At 39.8% G+C, this 24214-nt stretch overlaps 1 protein-coding gene across 3 annotated transcripts in view; it reads right to left on the minus strand.

The window, feature by feature from the left end:
* The window catches only part of PPP2R2C (protein phosphatase 2 regulatory subunit Bgamma), a 200883-nt gene that overhangs the window by 133342 nt on the left and 43327 nt on the right, over positions 1-24214 (minus strand). Inside the window, exon 1 of one of the 3 annotated variants that reach the window (XM_065633580.1) lies at positions 7038-7110. The exons of 1 other annotated variant lie outside the window; for it this stretch is intronic. In XM_065633580.1, the coding sequence (XP_065489652.1) occupies positions 7038-7107 (70 nt within the window). In that variant the 5' untranslated portion in view covers positions 7108-7110. Of the gene's footprint in view, positions 1-7037; positions 7111-24214 lie in introns of those variants that run through there. One more of the 3 variants, XM_065633579.1, reaches the window with a different exon arrangement.

Consider the following 24214-nt stretch of genomic DNA (forward strand, 5'->3'; position numbering starts at 1 on the left):
CCTCTGAGCGTCTACTCCTCTATACAAAGCCTTACTACAGTGGATAAAATAAACTGTGGAAGGAAAGTCTCGAATATCTAGAAACTAGTAATGATGTAGTAACACAGCGTAAGCAGTAACAATTGATTACCTTTTTATGGCTGTAATAAAAGATACCCAGTTCTTTTTCTATTATAAAATATTCACTGTTATTGTGTTGCGTTTCGCATTTTAATCTGATGTAAGCACCACATCTATTATTCTCTAAACTCACCATTTAAATATACGATACATTGCTGAAATGTCTGAGGTCTACATAGAAAACAAAATATACTGCAAAGTACAGTTTTCTTTCCATAATGATGTGTATGCTAAATAAACCGCTCCTGCAGTGAACGATGACACTGACTCTACCTGCACGGTGTTGCTTAGTTTTACATTACTCAATGCTTTTGAATTGTCAGTTTCAATTAGAAAGAAATCTGGCACAGAGAGCGAGCTTGCATAGATCACATTTTATGCCTGCGTTTTATCTTACACTTACACTGTACTATTGACCTCCTGAACTTCCATTTTTAAGGTTTACATGTAGCTAAATTATTACATATGTACTTAAATATCCTATAAACATTTCTATTTACAATGTTTCTAGTCCGTATTTGTCTATATATCATAATACACCCATGAATAAACTGCATAAAGGCTAAATTGCTGAAACTAACTGGTCTTTTGTGCCACTCAGACACTGCTGGCACCTGAGAAAAGACCCAGATTGGTACAACCAGGTTCTTTTGCAGCTGTGTACTCACTGTCATGGAAAGAGCTTGGCTTGTTTATCATGTAGCTAACATTCTAGATGGTTCTTTTCTTTTGTTAATACATCTTATTCACTACTGCAGGACTTCCAACACTACACAGCAGCTATATATAGCTTATTTAGTTACTGAGTGGGAGATCATTTGTTGATTATACATACATGCAAAGAGAGCCAAGGTTGCCATCAGTCCCTGAGGGCGACCTGCCGAAACCAGTGCTCCAGCATTAGAGATTTATGCCTTTGCAAATGGGGAACATTGCAACCCAGTTTAGTCACACGTGGTAGCATTTTACAGGGTATGTGTGACTCTGGTGAATAACTGTCATGTGGAGGCACGACATTAACCGGAGATCCAAACCAAGTTAACTCTGTGCCTTTTAAGCATGTCCTGCAGCTCAGAGTGGCTTGAAGTGCCCTCTTAGAAAGATCTAACAGCCAGTCGCTAAATTCCTTGAAGAGGCAGGTCTTTTGAGGAGGCTGGAATGAGTTAACACTAACATGTCCCTCCACTCTGGGAATGCTGGGAATAGCAAATTAAGAAACTCCAAAGTCCCAGTCTAGGGTCAGAACTGTCCTAATCCTACTCTTCATTACGATTTCTTCCGAAAGCAGATTTGGCAAGTAAAATAGAAAGCAAAATAGAGATAATGATATTATGAGTACCTAACAGATGAAAATTTTATCTGTGAAGTACTTTGAATGTGTTGCTGGTACTGTACAGTGACGTGTTGCTGACGGTGTAATTCACTTCGGCTAAATCTCTATTGCTTTTTCCAGGCTTGTGTGAACAAATTGCTGCCCCATGCTGCCCATACTGGACATTGCCTTAGTACCTGTGCTATGCAGATCGAAGCTTCGGGTCAGACCAGTGTTTGATTTCCCTGCATGCCGAACCACGTATCCAGCTGCAGGTTTGAGCGGGTGAGCAAACGGTTCAAGCTTCAATGCAAGCCGGGGTGACAGCTGTGCTCCAGCCCTGCCTCCACGGCTTCTCCCAGCTACACTGATTACAAAGTCAGCAACATCACTTGGATGGAATAAACCTTATTAATCCAACTCTTCAAGGCTACCTACAACATTCATGTGAATAGCACTGTGAATAAAAGAACCACCAAAACCACGCACAAAAAGAAACCACTACATCCTGTTTAACAAGGGGCAAAGTTATGCTTCAACAAGGCTTACCTCTGTTCGTACTTGACTTGAGGAAAAAAAAAATAACACAAGTGACTAGAATAAGAATGAGCAATTATTTCTGGGGTCATTCCAAAACTGTTTCTAAATGAGTTTTGTAAAAAGATAAAAATCATCTAATATTCGCAACATAAATCCTGAATTGCTGGAGGTTAAGACAGGAAGAGTTACCTCCTGCACTTTTCTTAATAAGCTCGTTACCAACCATTCTCAGAATTAAGTGCACAGACTAGACTGATGGTGAGCCCGAGCCAGCAGAACAGTACCTGTTCACTGTATTCATCCAATACTCTCAGATAGTCAGCTCCTATTCATACTATATTTGAGATTTTTATGAAAGACAAGTTCATAAATAACTTTCTTCTTGGCAGATGAAAATGGATCATGTCCTATAACTTTGATTAAGGAAGAACAGAGACAATAATTTCTTTAGTTAAGGGGGAAAAAGCCCCCCCAATCTGTTTTCATTATCTGCAGAAGATTTTCCTTTAAAATAATTTGGGGGAAAAAATGGCGTTTTTCATCCTCTATAATAAATGTTTCACATGGTTATGATTCAATATGTTTTACACTACATTGGTAATTCTCATTATTCTTCAAATATCACATTTGAGGAGGTTAATACACCATTAACATGATTAACTTTTTAATAGAAGTTAAGCCATATGGAACCAATCTGCACCATTTGGCCATATAAATGACTAGATAGTGAAGGTCAGCTTCTGCCCCACTGCCCCTCTGCAACTTCGCTGCCTTCACTTGAATTTGCAGGCCTAGACCAAGGGAGGAACCCATCTCCCTCTAGAAACTGAGAGTATAAGAAGCTTGTTATTTCTTCCCAAGAAGGGATAATCAATAAAAAGGTAGGATGAATCGGAATGCTAGACATGTCTGCATATAACCTGCAGAAAGCCTTTGCCACCAGAGAAGCATTTCTCCAGAGAAATTTGGATTCACGGATACGAATTGCATCCTTTAACACAGTTTGGTAAGGATAGTGAATTTTGTTCATTATTTCTCTGTCAGTCATTAAAACTGTAAAATACAAAGTAGCTGAATTAATAGCACAGTTGCTCAAAGCAGCAGCACCGTCATTTCCTAGAACTTATTACCCCTGCCAGAAATACAGCAACCACACCATGCAATTCACTGCTCTGAATCAGATCCTAAGTGGCTGATCCCAAGGTCTTCAGACAGCAAAGGACACCAGCAGTCCTGTCAGTTTTAGTGTTAATCTTAAGCATGTGTAATGTCAAGGGAACTCTCGGGCTGAAGGACATTCTCTGCCCCCAAAAACGCACAGGCCTTTTCTCTCCTTTATCCCTTCTCCCAGCTCACTGCCTACAATTTTCTCACCATCTCCCCTGACAGACTTTGCCTGTGAGGAAGGAAGGCTCATGTTTCTCCTGTCCAGCCCATCTTCTTCCCCATATCTCACTGTGCCTCTCCTCTCTTCTCTGTTCTTCTAAAGGTGTTGTGGAAATAATATATTTTACTGACACAACATCTCCTGGGCAGCTGGTTCCCACAGCTGGGGTGCAAAAGGCAATAAAGACAAAGCACAGCTCTGCAATGAATCACCAGCCTGAACAGCTCTCAGAGGTCATCCAGTCCATCCCTCTGCCCCAGGGGAGGCTCAGCTATCCCCGTGTCATTTCTTACAGACATCTGCACCACTTGCTTTTAAAAACTTCAGTGATAGATAGTATACAAGCTCCCTAGGCAATATACCCCAGTGTTTCATCACCACCTTCGCATTAAAAAGTTCAATCTTTCCTCACAGGTCACATTTTTCCAGGCCTCAGGTCTTTCTCCTCTCTTTCTTTACAAGTCTCATCAGGTCTTTTCTGTTTTCCTCACACAAACAACTCCAATTAAAGCAGTTTCCTTCAAAAAATACTTTTGAAAGTAATCATTGAAAAATTGGCCATATATTCCTGCTGCAACTAAATAGTCTTTTTCCATTGAGCTACTGTAACGTATTTTTAAGACTTAAAATGACAAAATTATTCAAGTCCTGCTTGTTTCAACTCCATTGGTTTTATTGCAGATATGCAAATGTGGCAGGAGAAACAAGTGCAGGTACTCACTGTTGCCATGTACTGTGTGTCTATAATGCCTATTAACAAAAACAGTATAACAACAACAGTAAAACATGAACCATCACATCAAGGAATTTTTGAGATTTAAAAACCAATTCAATTTTCCATAAGTCAAGGTAAAGTCACGTTTGATACAGGTAATCTCAATGTTACAAAATAATGACCTGCCCAAGAGATGAAATTTGACTTTGCTCAAGGAAGCAGTTTCGTTCGGAACATGCTAGGTCCCTCAGCGAGGGCAGAGCCCATCAGATTTGGCTCCCAGTTTTCTTATACCCTGTGAATTCATATGTCACCTGATTTTTTTTTAATCATTGAAGAAGTAAAAGAGGAAGAGAAGTAAAGTAATACTATGGTTAACCCACATCTTCTTTATTATCGTTTGCTTTACTTTCCTCAGGGAACAGAGAAAAAGAAAGTGCATATAAAAGGTCAGAAATACCTCCTTTTGTAAATTAATTCAGTCTGCTGCATGGAGCAGCAAGGACAGGGACACCCCTTACCGAGATTTTAAAACTCTGAAAACAGAAGAGAAAATTGTGGTTATTCATAGACAACAATGAATCAGTAACTTCTCTAATACACTGGATACAATAGAAAGTATTTCTTTGTTTTAAATAGTTGATTACAAAAGCCAAAGAGCCCAAAAGAAAGAATTGGGTTTGGTCTCAATAAAATTATTTTCCAATATAACAAAGCAATGCATTAGTGCCTGCAACTGCATTTCTATATGTATATTACTGTCACACAGGCAGCACTAACATAGAGGACCAAATGCAAAGATTGTGAAAGGACTTCAGGCCATTACAGATGCAAAGTGTTAAAGGTTGTTTCATGGAACCAAATCTTTAGATAAAATTAAAAAAAAACTAAAATAAAAGGCACATTTTAAGCACCAGTGTAACTTACATATTCATTATGCATTTTAAACGAAGTATATTAACGAGAATTTGAAATTTGTGATGGTCCTCTTTGAGTTGAAGGTGCCTCTGAAAAAATTTCACAGATAAAACCATCCCCTCATGATTTTCATTATCTTTTTAAAAGTGTGGCAATGTCAGATGTAACAGATGTGAAGAATTTTATTACAGCTAACCAACAGAGCATTCCCAAGAAACACTACACAGTCAGAGCCGAAGAACTAACACTTTGCTACTAAAGGTTTCCCGTACTTCATTCACCTCAAAATCAGATGTCAACAGATTTCATGATAACTTCTGATCACAGGGAAAATACAACACAGGCTGACATCGATATTCAAGGTGTATTTTGACCCATTTCAGAGAAGCCACTCCATGTGCAATCACAGAAGAACATCCAGTCTTTCTCATCCAAATATCAAGTGAAGATAAAACGTGAGAAGAATCTAAAACTTGCATCAGCAGTGTCCCCCAAAATACTAAAAATCTCCATCTAATTTTTAAAACACCCATAACATACAAAAGGAGAGAATATTGATTTGCAAAACCCACAAGGGATTATTTTCCTCAGATTACAAAACTGACAGACTTGAAAGTCCAAATTTTAACACAGCTGCACATGCCCATTAAATATACATCTGAGTCTCACCATGTAGCAAGTACACTGCAGTAATTATACTGTGCATTTTGCAGAATCTAAGGCATAAATTTATAAATTTAAGACAAAGTTTCTTCGAATGTTGTTAAAAATGGCTACATCTTAAAACATAAATCATCATTCAGACAAAAAGAGTTAACCAATTAAAAAATGCACCGAAACATGAACGAGAATGCAAAGAATGTCCTAGAGGCAAGATTAGCAAACAATTATACCAGCCAGTGGTAACAGTTACAGTACACAAGTACACAGCATTTGTAATTTTTCTTCTGAAAAATCTGCTTTGTGTTTCCAGTATGGTGAAATCATCCTGCTGTTTTCTACGTTCTAAAAAAATGCAAATCACCAATAATCAAGAGAGCATCAGCTGATCACATTTCAGGATGCAGCATGGGAGTATTAAGTGACCGAGCATTGATCAAATGACGACAGAATCTGGAGACTGAGTCTCAAGTAGTATTGGTTGACCCTGATGTTAAGTATGTTCATATTATATAAGCCTACACTGAAGTAGTGTTTCTGCTGCTGCTAAGTGCTGTTAAAACTCTGCACACACAAATATATTTGCAAAGTCAAGCACCTACAAATATATTTCTCCCATTCAATCAAACAATCTTAAAATGGCCTGCTCTAAAACCAACTTTCTGGCAAGAAAATATGGATCAATACCTGATCCAGCCATTTCACTGGTCTCAAGGTAAATTCTCATAGCATTTAACGTGTGTCACCTGCAGGAAGATTTCTTTTTATGTAATAAGCTACCAGCCATTTAATGATTTAAAATGAAGGTAAATTTTCTGTTCTTATGTACCTTGCACATACACAGAGGATGGAAAGAAGGCAGCAGTATTTCAAAAGAAGATGCTCACATATCCCTTCTAAATGTATACTGTCCTCTTGGGAACAATCAACTCAGCAATGTCGGTGATGCTCAAGCTATAATTACCAAAATGAGATACACAACCTTTATCACACCAGCAAACAGTTAACTTCACAGATTATTTCTCTTACTTTAGTGCTCTCAAATCTTTCATCTTTAAGTGATCAACTGCTTCCAATCTTCCACACTGCAGCTACTGTGCATTCAATGCCAGGTGCTGCACACCTCACTAGCACAAACTCAGCACAATGCAAGACCTTCTTTAGCCCATATAGTTTCATAGACTGCCGTAGCATGGCAGAATGTGTTTGGGATTTAGCAAATTCAAACAGATTCTGTTGCTACATCACACAGAAAAATGCCTTGAAAGTCCCCCTGTTTAAAAAGAAGATGAAAAAAGGAACAGCCTGCAACTCCAAACATGACAGTGCATTCCTGGCACAGAATATGCAATGCAAGAAGAGAATAACGATAGCATTTCTGTTACCTTCAGTCACATAGTTGTGGTCTCGAAGAAAGCTGTGGTTAATTTTTCGTGTGTCCGTGTCCTCGCCCATTTACAGCAGGATTACTCAGCATGCCTATCCGCAGTGGACTGATAGCATCAGCAGAGGTCGTCACAAGAGCACCATCCATGCTGCCACTGCCTAGCAGAGGCGGAGAACACACCGGGCTACTGAGCACAGCATAATGAGAGCTAGTGATGCAGCACAGATTTGGGAGGGGGAAGAATAATGATCGCAAAAAAAAAAAAAAAAAAAAAAAGAGAAAAAAAATAAAGCAGTAATGGGAGAAAGATGGAGGGAGAAGCAGCTCCGATAAATTATGAATGCAGAAAGCCAGTAGGGAGCTTGCGTGAAGCGAATACAGGCACTTCTCCCGCAGTTAAAGAATAACCCAATTGTTTAGTCAGGTACTCCTTAAACAAGTGCCCACGCAGAGTCTCCTCCGAGTGCCTGCTGCTGGGGGTCTGGCTGGCTGCTGTCAAGTGGCAATCAGCGTACTGCAGCAAAACCCGCCGGAGAGAGAAGGGCTTGGGCCGCTGTGGCTGCTCCTGCTGTCATATGCCTGTGCTGCATCAGCGCACGCCCCTCCCCGTCAGCCGCTCGCTGCCCAACCGCACAAGATCTGCATGTAGTAAAGTGAAAAATGAGACTGCAGGTAATTATTTTAGCTCTTCTGCTGGTAAGATGGCTAAGGAAAAAAAATTAAGGGAGGGGATGTAGGAGATGTAGGATGTAGGAGAAAAAAAAAAAAAACTTCAAGCTGCTTAAATGGGTTTGCATTGACACATACAGCACACTAACGTGCGACCACAATTTTGTGCTAGTCGATACTGTCATATGCAGCAAAAGCAACAGTCGTTCAATGTCAGCCTGTACAAATATTACTGAAATTGCCAAATACCTGCCTATGCAAACGGAATCGTTAGAGGCGAGGCCACCATTCAACAAAATAAGATAGAACAGCTGTTATCTAGTTATCTTTGCCAGTTTTGTAGATAAAAGACAAATTTAAAAGTGTGAAAAAACTGAGGGCCAGAAAACAATCTCTGTGGCTTCCCTGTACAGGAAAAACGGCTGGACAGAGGTAATGTCTGCAGGTCACAGGGCTTTCTTGGACCTGCTAGTTTCATTCACTGCATTATTCCATCACCTTGAAAAAGCGATGTTGAAATCAGTATACTCAGAAATAGGAAAACAAGCAGAAGAGGAAAATTACTTGTATTATAAAATAAAGCTTGTTCCTTAGTCCAAGTGTTTAATGGCTTATATAACAGCAAAATTCTTTCAACTGAACAGAAAAGCAGTTTCCTTAAATTTTCAGTATCTGTTCACAAAACCATGAACTGTTTGCTGCAGAAGCCATATATTCTGAAAATGTATAAGCACCACAGAAGTTTAGAAATTTGAATAGAAAACAAATGGCTGTGTACCAAAGCCACCACAACAACACAAAAAGAGAGTATGCAGTCACAAAACCAATTTAGAGGATAGTCCTGTGGTTTAGGCCCTGGAATTGAACACAGAAAACAGAATTCGGTTGTCAGCATTACTGCAGCATTTTGTGTACTCTAACACAAATCTTGCACAATTTTTGGTTTTGTTTTTGTTTCTTTTTAATAAAGCTAAGACATATGGTTTTTGAAAGTAAATTCAAGTACCCAGCTATTACTATAAAATGGGCATGTGTCTTTAGAAAAAGTAGAGAACGATGTAAAAACCTGCCCAGGGATAAATATCTCATTTCAGGATGAAGTAAGGTTGGGGGAGAAAGAACAGTAATGGAATGATCTTCCGTTTCTCACTGATGAAACAAAATAAAACAGAACCATCTTCAACCTGACAAGTAAATATTACAAAAAACATTTGAGAAAGCAGAAAAGTAAAAGAAGTTACTCAGTACTTGCACCTGTATAGAACACATTTGATTTATATATATCTTTTGTCAGTCACAATACTGGAAATGCTATTTCTGCCCTGAGAGCATCGGTCAATACTGTGGTGGTACAGGCAGCTCTCCAGTGCCTGCCCTGCCCTCCTCATTCATTGCCCATTCTTGTTCATGTACCACATCCTTTCAGCTTCAGGGTGTCCTGTCTGCTTACACACTGGTACCATCAACTTTTCAAGGCTGTGCACAAAAGCCATTCTCTGTCTCAGTTTAGAGGGTGGGCATGCCAGCAGCAACACCAAACCAACCAGGACCTGCTGCCTCACGACCAACAACATTTTCCTCACGGCTACGCGTGGCCTGGCACGTAGCTGAAGTCTTATGTACGAAATGGTAACCCAAAACAAGGATCCAGCACTGCCAACAGTTTTGGGTAGACAACAGTGAATCCTATTATTCTGAATTTTCTACCTGTTTATTAGAAGCAAGTAGAGCATAAATACTTGATGACAAGAGTAGCTACAATTCAGAAAGTAACTGTGAGAACCTGTAAATAAGACAAATGAGAAACCATACCTAGAATGTAATTGAAATGAGGAAGGAGGCCTTGCAAATGCTGATATTTATTTTGTATAAAAGGATTCTAATCTATGTGATGGAGCTGGTTTACTTTGCCCTTCCCTGCCACATTATTCTATCATCTTGCTTTTGTTCTTCCAAAGACAAAAGGGTATGCGAGCAATACACACTGCACATGAAATCCCGACTCCGCTGAAGTCAGTGGCAGAGTAAAACAAACAGCAAGCTTACAGTCAAGCACTTAATGCCACAGGTAGACCAGTCTGGGTCAAGAAGCCACTTCCCTTCAGCATCTGTGCAGGACATAATCAAACTGTTCGTGTCTTAGGAGAATAACCTAGATGCTTCTGTTGGGAACCTGAGCTCCCTACACACTCAGTGTAGCTTTTGGAGGGCAATTAAGAGTACCTGAATCAGAAACCTCTCTTTCTCCATTTTATTTTTTGGGTGCTTAAGTTTCTCAGTCAGGCATCCAAGTTAGATACGCAGCATTAGAGAGCGTGGATTCCTCTGTGCAGGTAACACTGAGCAGCTTCCTCCCATTGCTGTGATGACTGCTGAAACTCCAAGGAACGTCACCTTCCATGGCATTTGATCCCAAAAATCAAGCAACACAGTTGAGTAAAAATGCACAGGAATAATTTCTATCTATAAACACACCGAAAATTAATACTTGTTCTCGTCTTTCCAAGAAAAAGATATAATAAAAAAGTTATTATTTAAAATAGATAATAAATTACCTGAATTACATATAAAGTCCAAAAAAGCCACACTGGCAGTCTGTGAAAAACCACTGCAAGTCATTTTCATTGTAAATACCTTTAAATTTCTGTGACTACAGTGTCTGCAATTTCTACAGTGCCTTAGAAAATATTCCTGCCCTTCCACATAAGCTTGGCAATCATTGTCCCCTATTTGTCCTCAGTCAGTTGAAACTTCATGATTTCTATGGTCCTTCATTTTGAATCTCCTCTCCTTATTTGTTAGGTGTAACTTAAGCGGTTAAAAAGTGTTTTCATTTTTACAGGAGCCAAGTGGACTTTTTTTTGTGAAGTCAAAATAATAAATCCCATCCAGAGATATTTTTCTCCTCTCACGACTTGAATTAAAGAGGTTCACAGACAACTTCCTTAGGTATCACATCTGGATCAGATCATACTTACCGTGATCTTCCCACTTTTAAGTTAAAGAAAAATTTCATAAGGAGGAATGGAATGAGGAAGAAGCCTTTAACAAAAACACTAGACAATATTCCCTGTGTGCATGCAAATGCTTTCCCCAAGATTGTGAGCCAAATCTTTTCTCTGTGGCAAATATTAGTAGTCCGCTGACTTAAGTAGGTCAGCTCACATGAGAAAGATTAGCAAAATTCTGCTCTAAATTTGTAGCACAGTGCAAATTTGTGAAACAATGTTTGCGGATAACTAGCTGTACCATTTTAAAATGCTACTTATTATCAATCCCGCTGATAACCTACATAATTTGGTCTGGTCAAATATCCAGGGAGAGGATGGGGCAAAAGGAACCTTTGATCAAAAACATATTAGTTATTTGTATTTTCACAGGAGTTAACAGTTCTAACCATAAAACAACCCACTAATTGAGCTGGATACTGTACAAACACAGAAGAGTGCCCTATCCTAAAGAATTTACAAGCAAACTGTAAAATGGAAGAGCTACATACAGATCAGCAGAGACATTTAAGTAAACGGGGAGTCAGTAATGAGGATGGAGTCCTGGTTTTGAGCTTTCTTCAAAAGAAGGTCATTAGAGACCTTGTGGAGTGCAGCAACAAACAAAAACTGGATTCAAGAGGCTGAAAAATAACTGCATAACAACAACAGAGCAAGCAAGGAGGAAGACCACCCAGGAGGTCAAGAGCTTTTTCTTTTTTATCTCCTCCCCTAAAATGGAAGAGACTAAGTGTATTAAGATGCATTCTAAAGAGTAAGACATTCAGTGAAATGTCAGTGGAGAGTGAGAGGTAAAGAGGAAAGTACAAGACAAGGAGGAAAGCAAAACACAAGGGCAGGCGTGACACAGGTGCCAATACAGACTGCGGGTGTCAGCAAGAAAATACAAGTGTTGAAAGGAGCACAGCAAACAAAACCTGGAACTGTGCCAGGAGGAATAAAACCTGACAGGACAGGCAGAGAAAATAATTTGAGGAGAGGAAGAAACCAGTATCTCACTTTGTCAGAGTTCTGGGGAGAAAGATGAGAGAAAGGGGAAGGTAGAGCAAGAAAAAAAGGAAAGACCCAGAAATTGAAAAAGGAGGCAGCCAGGACCCTGAGGAAGCAATCAAAATGAACAAAGATACAAATGGGATTGAGAATGTAAGATTTGGTAACAGCGTAGCCTAACAGATCAGGAATTGAAGATGAGAACAACTCTTTGGCTGAATGACTGTTGATCGTGTTTGCTCACTGCATTTCCGTCAGGAAGCTCTGCAGCATGAGAGGGAAGAATTAGGTGTTAGAAGTCACTTGGTCCTGAGGGTTCCTGCATTATCTTATTTATAAACACCTGTTGAACGCCTGGCCCTCCTCTTTTGCTCCTGCAGAATGTTTTTATTCTTCTCTTAAACACAATCTCAGAAAGTGCTTCTGTTTAGCTTTGTTAGACACATCAGAGCACAGCCTTTAATAATTTAAACTCTCAATATCTGAAATAGAGCATCGTCAGGTACTCCAAGCCTCCATTTTACTGCTCCCAAATTCATCACTCCGTCTGAATCAGAGCAATCAAGCTTAAACTGCAATTGAAAGAAATAGTGGTTTAATACTTCAATATTTTCTTTGTCTAAGAAAACTTTTGATACACAGATCATTTCATACTTCATTTAGTAAAACATAATGGCTTTAAATGAAATGGAACTGAATTTTGAATTGGCAAAGAACTTGCAATTGTTTTTGAAGAACAAGATATTTAAAGTACTGTGATGTTAAAAAACCTTAGAAGTCACACAAATTGCACCAAAAGCAGGCTATCTTAAAATATTACCTTAATGTTTCTGTAGTCATTGGAAGTTTTTTAGCGCTTTGACAAAATTTGCTTCTAACCATATCCTACCATCTGCAAACTATGTGAAACAGGGAGAACTTTCTCTTCTCATCTTCAAATGGAATAAGGTAACACATACAATTAGTCAGCTACAGAAAAAAATACAACTAAATACTTAGCTCACCCTTTTGGATTATATTTCATTGCAATTGAATTTGCTTACCAAAAGAGAATATTTATAAGCCAGATGCTCTCTCCCTTTGTGCACATCTAGTTTAGCTACTGATTTCTACAGTTTGGCCATCAGCAAATTAGTTTTGCTGTTTGCTTATTTATTCATAATGTCCAGGAAAATAAGATTATATAATATAGTCATACTCCTGTTTAGAAATACTAGAGCTCACTGGCTGCCTTTCATTTAAAAAGATAAAGCAACAAGAAATGACAATGTGACGAAAAGCTGCTCCCCTAGTCTTCCATCCTCCAGCCCTCGACAGAGAAGGGACTCAGAGCTCTGAGCGGCGGATAAGACAGCAAATCCACTCCCTTGGGTTTGAGTAGTTTTACTTCTATTTGAGAATGCTAACTTTAAAATAATGTTTTTCTCTACTATCTAGTCCTCTCTTCGTACTTCTATCCAGAATGAGCATTCAGTCTGGGTCGTACCTTCCCCTATATTTGAGAGTAGATCTACATTGCAAATTGCAGCAGAAACAGCCAAGCTAAGTTAAAACAAGTTAGATCTCAGAGTCCAGCCCAAGCCTCATGGCAGAGAGCGCAGCGGGAGCTGAACACCTTGGAGGGAAGTTGCCCTGCATGAGATTAAAGTAGCAATGGTACAAACATCCTTCCACCATTACCTGATGCATACTTGCAAATTAATTAATCCAATAGCTTTGTGATGGTAATAAGTGTATCATAAATGACTCTGGTAAGAGTTTGCTTTAAAAATAAAATTCTGTATGGTCATACATTTCTGAATAGTCTTGTTAATATTTGTCCAACAGCCAAACATAACATATACAGCACTACCATGCAATTCCATTTTTGATTCTTTGACAGCTAAACAAAAACAGATATTGCCAAAATCTAACATAAAAAGTAATAAAAGAAAAATTATATTGATCATAGCTCTCAAGAAAAAGTAAATAATTTTGTCTTATTCTAACACCTCGACAGCAATTGTTTAGAATCTTTACATTTATAGCATTTATATTTCAACACACACTCTTCAGTTACTATATATTAAATTGAATATTTAATATTAAAAATTATGACGTGGTCCAACAATTCTGAAAAGCCTAATGGCTGCTATCACAATTGGAAAATATTATGTTATTCAGAAAGGGGAACTTCATTCAGCATACTACTTTTTGCTGTGTTAAATCCAAAAGTAACAACTCCTCAGAATAAATAATTTACTTTTAGCCTAGATACTCTAGACAGATAATAAAACTAATGCCTCCCAGCACCTGGAGATTTTAGAAAGCAAGCAATTAAAAATTATCGTTAAGTAATTTAAATTACAGAAGACAGTTTCCTTCAACATCTTCCACCCCATCTGTTCCAGTGAACATAAGGGCCCTTAGCAGAGTCCGTGCCACTTTCAGGTCTGCAGACAGCCAGAGCACAGGATGAACTGAATCCACACCATGCTCCTGGTTTTTCACACAGGAACAAGAAGCTTTGCTCTTCTTTCTTGTGGTGTGCTGGTGAAAGTGGTGGAGTTGACCAATATGGAGAGCTCTGGGCCTAGTTTAATGATCTTTTCCACAACTGAGAGAAAGCAGTCAGGATATCTGGGCATAATAATTCCTGCGAGAAGTCCCCCTGAGGCAGGAGAGATGCCCAGAGCCACGACATGCCTGTGCCCCCCTGTCTCCTCTCTAGGGCCACTGTGTCACTTCAGCTGGGAAGTCAGTGGTTTCCCCATCCTACCACAGCAGCTGCATATGCCACAGCCCTCTCCCAGCTCCATACTGGCACATTAGCTGCAGTCTGGCAACCCTACACTTGGTCCTGCTTCCAGGTGTTTCCCTCAGAGAAAGGAAGAAACTGCAATGATAAACTGTTTCCTATCGACTGCCTTGAGCCCGATCAGAGCAAGCTTGCAGCCAAAGAGCCAGAGCCACCAGGCAGGACTCGTAGTGGCATCTGGCAATGGGGAAAAGTGCAAAAGAGCCCAAATTCCATGAGCTCAGAACCTTGGATGGCACTGAAACACTGTATTGGACATCTTGACTGCATCTTTGCCTTAACCTTCAGTGGTTTAAAATCACATCTAAACCAAATCCTGCAATCTACCAGCTAATGAGTGCAAGGAACAAGTTAATAAGAGCATGAAGAAACTGCAGTCAACATGAATAGTTCTGCACACTCTAGGGCAAGTTTTGTTTCGCCAAATTTCAGAATACAGTAATGGATTCCAGCAGGATCTAGGTTTAGCTAGAGACATGGAAAGCAAGGTTGCAAAATTATAGGGGAAGGAAAAGCAGGAAGAACAGGCAAGATGCCAAAAGGAGAAGCTGGAAGTTTTCCCAGAATTTACTAATTTGGAGATTAAGCCTGTTCAGTGACTGCATCAGGAAGAGCGGTCCAAGGGAAAGGGTAGGGGATGAGGAATCAAAGACTAAACACTAATTCCAGCTGTGAGGCTTTAGCCAGGTCATTTTCCTTATGCTTCTTTTTCACTCTTCCTCTGCTTTACCTATTTAACCAAAAATTACATGGGCATAAACACTAGTTTTCCTCTAAAGTCATCAAATGGAGACTCATGCAGGACCCCTGAGCAATGCTGATACTTATGAGATGCTGCTCCTATGCAAGCTTCCACATCCTCTAAAACATAAGGTAGATTATTTACTCCACAGCAAACAGCACCACAGAAAAAAGTGATGTAGAAATTACAACCTCCTAGAAGAAGGGTTCAAGATGAGTCCCAAATAGAAAACCTATTACTGACAGGACCTGTCACTGCCAAGCAAGCCAGGCACACTGACGAACAAACAAAACTGGAGCCTGAGGAGGAAGGCAGGGTTGGGGACAACTGTTGAAAGAAATGCTTCCAGCTTAGCCATTACTCACAACAAAGGTTACTCTGCTCCTAACAGTTTCTCAAATTATAATACAAGAACAAATTCTCAAATATGCATATATATATATATATGCATATATATTCCAAATGAGAAACTGCATGGTATCATTGCATTACATGCTGGAGAAAACATATTATTCATTTTGCAAATTTAGTTTAGTTTTACAAATATTTTCTACAGATGTTCATTAACTTATGTACTTATAGCGTCACTTGCATGCTGCCTCATGCCTACTATATGAGGCAGCATGGACCTTGTTAGCACTGCCTGGTGTGTATGGGACACTCTCTAAAGTGATACCCATGACAACATCCTCCCTCTCAATTACCCTACAACACCAGCAACTCACTACTATATTCTACTGTTGTTCAGGGGAGAAAAACTTTTGAAATTTATGCCTCTGCCTGCAAACCTATAAAAACATGATGCATGCAGGTTCTCCAAACTAACATTGTTATACATCCCTTTATGCACACAAAAAGCAGGAAATCTACCTATGTTACTAAAAAAATCACGAACCTGCAAAGTAGAAACAGGTCCTAAGAAGGGTAGCTAAAATCATGCTGGAAAGGGCTGGAAATCAGGAAGGGAAGATGTTTCAGTGGCTATTCATGACGAACGGGTCACAGGCACCAGAGCAGGCAGTGCTGGCGGCTGCTGATGGGCACTGTCACAACGGTGGCAGCTCAGGAGCTGAACTGCTCGCTGCCGCGCCGGCACTTCACGCACTGTCAGGAATGGTTTCCAGACAATACCTGTCACTCCACAGCCATGCGAGACAGCAATTACAAAACTAACTTCATACCCCGAGACAAGATGACCCACACCCTAAATAACTCTGTAGATATCAGACTCTGGACTGACACGTGAAACCAGATGAGACAGGAAAGCCTGAGAAGAGACTAACACAGAACCTGAGAATATGCACATGGTGTGAAATAATTATAAAATTGTCGCTTGGAAGTACTGCACAACCCAAAGAAATTATGTTATAAAACATAATGAATAGCAATGGGCTGGAACACACATTTAAGTAGTATCCTGATGTGGCACCTGAGTGGTGAGACCACTACACAGTCAAATCACTGCAAAAGGAAAGCAGTTTCTAAAACAGCTTCCAAAAATCGGCATTCTGAAAGGATTAAGCTGACAAGATATAGAAATCCTGGAGAGCTGGAACTCGAATAATCTCAACAGAAAAAAAAAATAAAGGGAAAAACCACCAAAGCAAGTACAAAGAGACAAACTTTCTGCACAAGATCAAGAGAGGAAACAAATAAAATTCTTTTAAATGCTGTCATAAAATATCAGAAGCTGCCTGAGAACTTGCTATACCTCTAAAACATTTTTGCAACTTAAGCAAATAATTAAAAATCAAACCAACGTAGCAGATTGTAGTTGCTTTCACATTAATAAGCAAATCACAGCCACTCTTCCTAACGTTTTGTTAATTCAGAACTTAAAATGTTTCAGGAGACAATAATTCAGGAACAATTCCTGCACATGGCAAGTCTATTAAACAAAATCAACATACAGGATTATTTATTACTGTCTTTGCATTCTACACATAATCATACAAAGATGATGGCTTGGAAGTGAACTTAGCCCAAAAGACTATGCTGTTCACAAGACTGAAGAGAAATGACAGGACACATGACAGGACATTCATCCTGACTCCTTCCTTCCACCAGTATGTTTCATTAATTCAGAGAGGCATAGTGCAAACAGCTTTTCTCCAGCATTAACTTACACCACAAAGAACAATTACACATTTCTCTGTTCTGCAATAACTAAGGAGACATGAGAATCCAGTGATTCGGGAGCACCTGCAGACCCAGCCATCCTGGCACAGTGAGAAGGAACTGCTGCAGAACAAAAGAAAAGCTGTTCTAGAAAATGATACAGTGCTTTTTTTTCCCCCTGTACATGAAATGTACTGCAATATGGTTGGTACAGCCTCAAGACAGAGGAAATCTCTCATAAACCAAATTGTGTCAATATAAACAATGATTTTGCTGTTAGACTTTCCTCCAGATCATCCAAATATTTAAATTACTATAGCATCTGAAATACTGCTGTAAGAGCTTCAATCTCTGAAATAGTACTCACTTGGTAAAACAAAAGCTAAAAATAAATTCAAGTTATTAAAAGAGAAAAGAAAAAAAAAACAGAAAACAAACACATAAGCATTCAATGGTGTGAGGAAAAAAAAAATCTAAGCAGAAATGTAGAAAGAAAGCTGTCACTGAATGAAAATAAAAGTTTTCAAGACATGCTAAACCCCAAATTTTGAGGAGTATGAAACCTCATACTACATTACAGTTAAAAGCAAATGCACCTAAATGTTGTGTTCCACTTCTTGCCACCTTCATGCCAACAGCAGGAAACAAAATTCTGAAAAAAGAGCGAATCACAGAGGTGATTTGGCATTGCAAAGAGAGAATTACCAGGTAAACAATGACTGAGAAGACTCCTCGTAGGAATAAGTTGAAAGGAATGGAAGCACAAACATCAAAAGGAATTATCAGGACATAGTAAGCACAAATCAAATAAAGGAAGACACATTGCTGATTTTGAGCCATACTTACAATAGAGAGTATAACTGGAAAGTTATTAATTGATTTTGCAACCTAATAAAGGACTAAGCAGCTACAAATTAAGTGTTGCAATGAAAACAGCAGAGGGGCCTGGCCCCAGGGAGAATCTGGAAAGGTGGGGTGCAGTGCTCAGCCTACCCAGGGCAGACACGGCCGGCTCGGGAGGAGCTCCGTAGAACCAGCATCCTGAAACACTAAACACAGAGACGTGTGTGTTCCATTCTGGAGCTGAGAGGTCTCTAATCAGATCACAAAGGAGACATGCTTGCTGATTTAAGACCTAGAGTCTGATATTAATAAGAGTCCTAAATAGTCGGTGCCACTAAGCAGTCCCTGAAAAAAACTAGGAGACAGCCTTACCTTATTACATATAGCATGCTGATAACTCGTATGGGAAATCCAATATAATTTCATTTTAGTTCAAGAGAAAAAAATTCTGAGTATGGACATTTACCATACCTCCTGCTGAAGTTACACCAGGTGTCAATAAAAAAAAATGCAGTGTTTGTGAAACCAGAAATGATCCCAACTAAAAATAACACAAATCTGTGTCTTAGTAATTGAGACACTTACCATAGCAAGGGAAATTTGGGGCTTTCTGAGCCCAACTTGAGGCCAGTTCAAGTTTTTGCACTTGCAGTTACCTTATGCACACAAAAGAAACAGTCATTCAAATAGGATCTGGAAGCACAGCTACACACGACTGTGTGTAAGAGGAAATTCAACTGGCAAAAGAGGCAACAGGAGCCTCCACTCAACACAGGCCAAAATGCCCCAGTGTGACGTGTTGTTGGAAGAGACACATCTGCTAAGCAAAGCCAAGCTCTGCTATGTCAGCAACCACTTTAACAAAAACGAAGGGGAGGGGTAGCCACTTAATGGTACAATTTTTGCTAAACTCTGTAAAACTATATTTAACCTTACAGCTAGACAGGGACTAATACAGCTGCTGAGCAAGCAGAAATACCAGGCCTTAAAATATCTATAGTCTGTAGCAGAATGAACTAATTTAAACTAGTGAACTGCTGAGCCAGCACAATGAAAAGACAAGAGTATGGCAAAAGTAATGCATTAATGGGATGCTTAAGACAATTATAAATCAAAGAAAGCGATGTCTCTTCAAGGAACCACTCCCTGGGGAGAGGTGAGGAAGACCATCTACAAGACACCTTGCCTAAGGGCATGGTGACCAGTGATCTGAGGACTGGAGTGGAAACAGTAAAACAAGATGTGAGCAGTCTGGGAAACCAGGGAAATAAGATGTGGGTCCTGGCCATTTTGACAGGATAAAGGAAAATCCAGAAGTCATCAAGGTGGGTGCAGCAGAAGATCAACACAGCAGACCCCAGCAGCAGAAAAATGACTGAGGCAGAGGTGAGCAACTGCCTGAATGACCTTGGTGCACCAGGAGGGATGTCCTTCGATCCCCCCTGCCACGAGTGTGGGCTGTAAGGCTCAAGAGAGGGGTCTTGTGTACCTTAGGGGTTGGGAGTGCTTAAGCACCTGGGAGTAAAAGTGTCTACCATAACTAGAAAATTACATATGCTAATGACTATAGGCTGTTCCTCATATCCACTGTCACTAATGTAATCTCTTTAGTTATAGAATTCCTCTGTCAATGCATCCACTGCCATTCTTATCTCATCACTACCTACCTCACAGTCTGAATGCTGAGATTGCCTGTGATCCTTAGTAGTTCTGATTATCCCATAGCTAAGTACCACTGATTTTCGGCTGTCCTTGCCTTGCTTTGCCCACAAATACTGTCAACCTGGATAAGCTGCTAAAAATCCTATCTACCTCCTCATATAACCAGCCTTCCTTGCCAGATATTACTGTTACGCACCTCCTCCACAGAAGCTAACTCACATTAATACAGTGTCAAAAACATACCAAAAAGGAAATACAGTTGCATTTTCTGTCGGGTTTAATGTATGTATGCAAGAAATACTCTAAGTCTGGCTTGAGCTTCCAGGATAACACCCTACTTAGTTTCAGAAATTCAGTGAAGCAATGGGAACAATCTAGTAAGTTTAGCCATTTCCACAAATAGGCAGCCAATGAGCTTGATTATTTATATCTGTATTTATCACATTTGTATTCAAGCATGTACCTAAGCCCTGTGTTTAGGATCTAACCATAAATCTCATCCTCACAACAGTTAAGCACTTTTAAAAATTTTAACCAGATGCAATTAGATTATAAAAGATTATTTAAAATAAGATGTGGCAGAAACCTCTGACAGCATACATTTTGCATAGTTCTATTTAAAGACATTTAATCTAAAGACTTACTTGGTAACACACTTGGAACTGTAACTTCTATGATTCCTTGGACAGTAATTAAGAATGTCTTCTTAATTATTCAATTTATCTATAACAGACTGGGAAGATTTATCTTTCATTTGTGCAAATGTAAGGGAGAGAAGTAAGCATTTTGAGTTTGCCAGAAAACACAAGAATAAACTGTAATTTAATACAATATAATTTCAGAGAAAGTAGAGTAAATCCATATGCATTGGTAAGTACAATAGAAAACACAAAAGCAATTTAACCTGAAAGCTTAACTGAAGCTCCTCAACAACACTGCAGCTAACTAAATCCCTTTTTAAAAGCATGCCACTCTCTAGCTACTTGCTTACGGTGATGGAGACGCTGAGAACACAGAGGTTTGATCTCCACTTCATATTTATAAAAACACTTACGAACTGCAGCCTCGTTGGCCTCTTCTAGCTGGGCCGAGGTGGGTTTCAGCTTGCAGGCTGTGGGCAGATGGGCTCTGGCAATCCCAAGGAGGCAGAGCCCCTCATTTCTTCACCATCAGCTATGGCCCCACAGAACTGGGGGTCTGGAAGCTGATGAATCAAATTTTTGCCAATCCATTCCCCCCATTTTGCATAGCAGCCACATCCAGCCTCCTTATTTCCCTAAACCAACCATTTTTAACTGTAGAGATTTTTGATAATATAACCATTTTCAGTTTATTCTGTTCTAGTCAAGGCTTCACCAGAAAGCTTTTTTTTCCCCCTTCTTGCAACACCACACCAAAATCACTTGATAAAATGTTTAATGCTCCAAGAATCCCAAACCTGTAATTTTATTTACTGAGTGACCTCTGAGCTTGACTCCATGGCCCTCACTTTTGCAGCATGACCCCTGATCACAGCGCACTCACCATAGCAAGAGTTTACGAAGATTTCACTTTACTGCAAATGATTTCCAACAGCAAAGACTCCTAAATCTCAAACTTCTGAAAGACCAGCATTTTTTTTGACAGAAAGAATCTTTTTGCATGAAACAACCCATAATAATGATTCTGTGTTCTGATCCAAAAAAAATTGCATGTTACCATTTTGAAATTCAGCATTTTGTTGCAATGCAAATTGGTTTTCGAACTGAAGTACACAAGTATTGGAATTCCATATTTTGCCACGTTATTTAAATTTTCCAAAATGGAAATAGTCCAGAATCAAATGGTAAGAAAAGTTTATTCAAGGTGAAAATGTTAATCATGCTTCAGAGAGTACGGAAGTTCATATAAGATGGCCACTCAATACCAATCCTTCCACCTTTGAGGTGACAGTAACCAGAAAGAGGAAAAAGCCAGCGCAGAGTCCCCTGCCTGGTGCTGCCAAACAAAACTGTGCTCAAGCACATTCACAGCTTCCATCACCAGGGACGAGGAACCACATACAACCAGAAAACACAGTTTGGGAGCAATAAAGCTGATTAAAGAGGCAAAATCACTCCAGCCCTTGGAATTAACAGCTGTTATCACCATTGTAAATATACCAAAAAGAAACAGTACAGACATAGGACTGCAGAAACAATGTGCCTAAAGGAAAACTTGTTATTTGAAGCTAGGAAAAACTTCAATAGTGTTATTTAGCAGCATATTTCAATAGCACTGCTAGACTCTTAGCGAATTGTCAAGAAAAATGCAATCAGAACTAGTATATATTGTACCTTGTATTCTATAGATACCTCGTTAATGTTTCACATTTACATTTGACAGTCTTATTTTTGAGATCTGACCATACCAGTAATTGTTACTGCTTGAATTACTGTAAGTCTGTGAGGTCATTAAGACTTTATGATGACATCATTCAAATACCACAATGTGAACTCATGAAATAATGATGGCATTCAGCTGTAACTAAAATCAGATGAAGAAAAGACTGTGTAACACCCAACAGGAAAAAAGTTTTGAGAAGCACTATTTGTCCTTGAAACACAATGGAGAGCACACACGGGAAAATTTGATATTTGCTAGTTATGAGATAATCTTTGATCCCTTCTCCTCTTAGAAACTCACATTTCCACATCACCATTCCCCAAACCCAGCACTTTGCAGTGATGCAGGAGAATACGTTACCCAGCTATTTAACAAAAACTGAATTTCTGCCAAATTGAAGAGAGTGTACTGGAAAGTTCCCAGTTATTCACTGGAACAGTTAGAATTTGCCCAAGAATTCTAAGATTATGACACCCTACGAGGGGAAGTGCAAAGTCCTTCACCTGGGGAGGAACAACCTCAGGCACTAATACAGGCTGGGGGCCACTCAGCTGGAAAGCAGCTCAGCAGCAAAGGATCTAGGGGTCTCAGTGGACACCAGATTGAACATGAGCCACAAATGTGCCCTTGTTGCAAAGAAGGGTAATGGAATGCTGGGCTGTGTTAGACAAAGTATTGCCAACAGGTGGAGGGAGATGATCCTTCCCCTCTACTCTGCACTGATGAGGCCACACCTGGAGTGCTGGGTCCAGTTCTGGGCTCCTCAGTACAAGACACATGGACAGACTGAAGAGGGTCCAGCATGGGGCCACAAGAATGAAGAACAGACTGGAGCATCTCTCCTATGAGGAAAGAGCTGGGGCTGTTCAGCCTGGAGAAGAGAAGGTTCAAGGGGATCTTATTAATGTATATAAATACCTGGAGGGAGGGTACAAAGAGGACGGAGCTAGGCTGCTTTCAGTGGTGCCCAGCGACAGGACCAGAGGCAACGGGCAGAGACTGAAACACAGGAGGTTCCCTCTGAACATTCAGGAAACACTTTTTTTACTGTGAGGGTGACTGAGCACGGGTAGAGGCTGCTCAGAGATGTTGTGCAGTCTCCATCCTTGGAGATATTCAAAAGCCACCTGGACGTGGTCCTGGGCAACCAGCTCTAGGTGGCCCTGCGTGAGCAAGGGTGACCAGATGACCTCCAGAGGTCCCTTCCAACCTCAACCATTCTGTGATTCTGTAAGATCGCTTCGTTATAGGCAAAGTAAAGAACAAAAGCGAAGTAAACATATGGTTGCAGTACTTGAGATAGGAAAAAATGAAGAAAAAAAATAAATGCAATTCTACATTACATTTAACAATCAGATTCCCCCTCAGTCACTTCAACATCACACACAATTTGTGAGGATGGTAAATTTGTCCCAACATCCACTCTGCAGCTGAGGTGTCCTACAGCTCGTCTGTGCAGATAAGTGTCAGCACAGTTGTGTCCTGTAAGACAGCTCTGGCCATCGTAGGTGGCAGGGCTGATCCAGGGCTTTCAGACCGCCCATCCCCAGCATTGAGGACATCTGAGGATGTCACACAAGCTACAAGAGGATGAAGAGTCACTCTCCTCCCCAGCTCTGGGTGTCCCTGAACTAGAACTTTCTTTCAGCTTCAAGATCATTTTGCTTGTTTCTTTCTTACAGTACCATTGGAACTCTTGAAAACTTTTAAAGTCACATATCATGAGAAATACTAGGTGTAACAATGATTCTTCTAAATTCTGTTGCTGCCATCAACCTTAGAGTTTCTGCCATTAACAAGAAACTAACTCACTCCTACTTCATTTTATGGTGAAGAGGTGCTACTGTTGCATTGCCTATATTCTGTTTAGAAAAAAATAATCCAATTAGAATGGATTCATGGCAAGCTAGACCTCAACCCTTAGTTTTGACTTTGCCTGCCTTTTGTTTGTTTGTGAAGCAATGTAGTTGTTTACATACAAT

This window comes from Caloenas nicobarica, chromosome 4 (genome assembly GCF_036013445.1).
Source record: "Caloenas nicobarica isolate bCalNic1 chromosome 4, bCalNic1.hap1, whole genome shotgun sequence".
Lineage (NCBI taxonomy): Eukaryota > Metazoa > Chordata > Aves > Columbiformes > Columbidae > Caloenas > Caloenas nicobarica.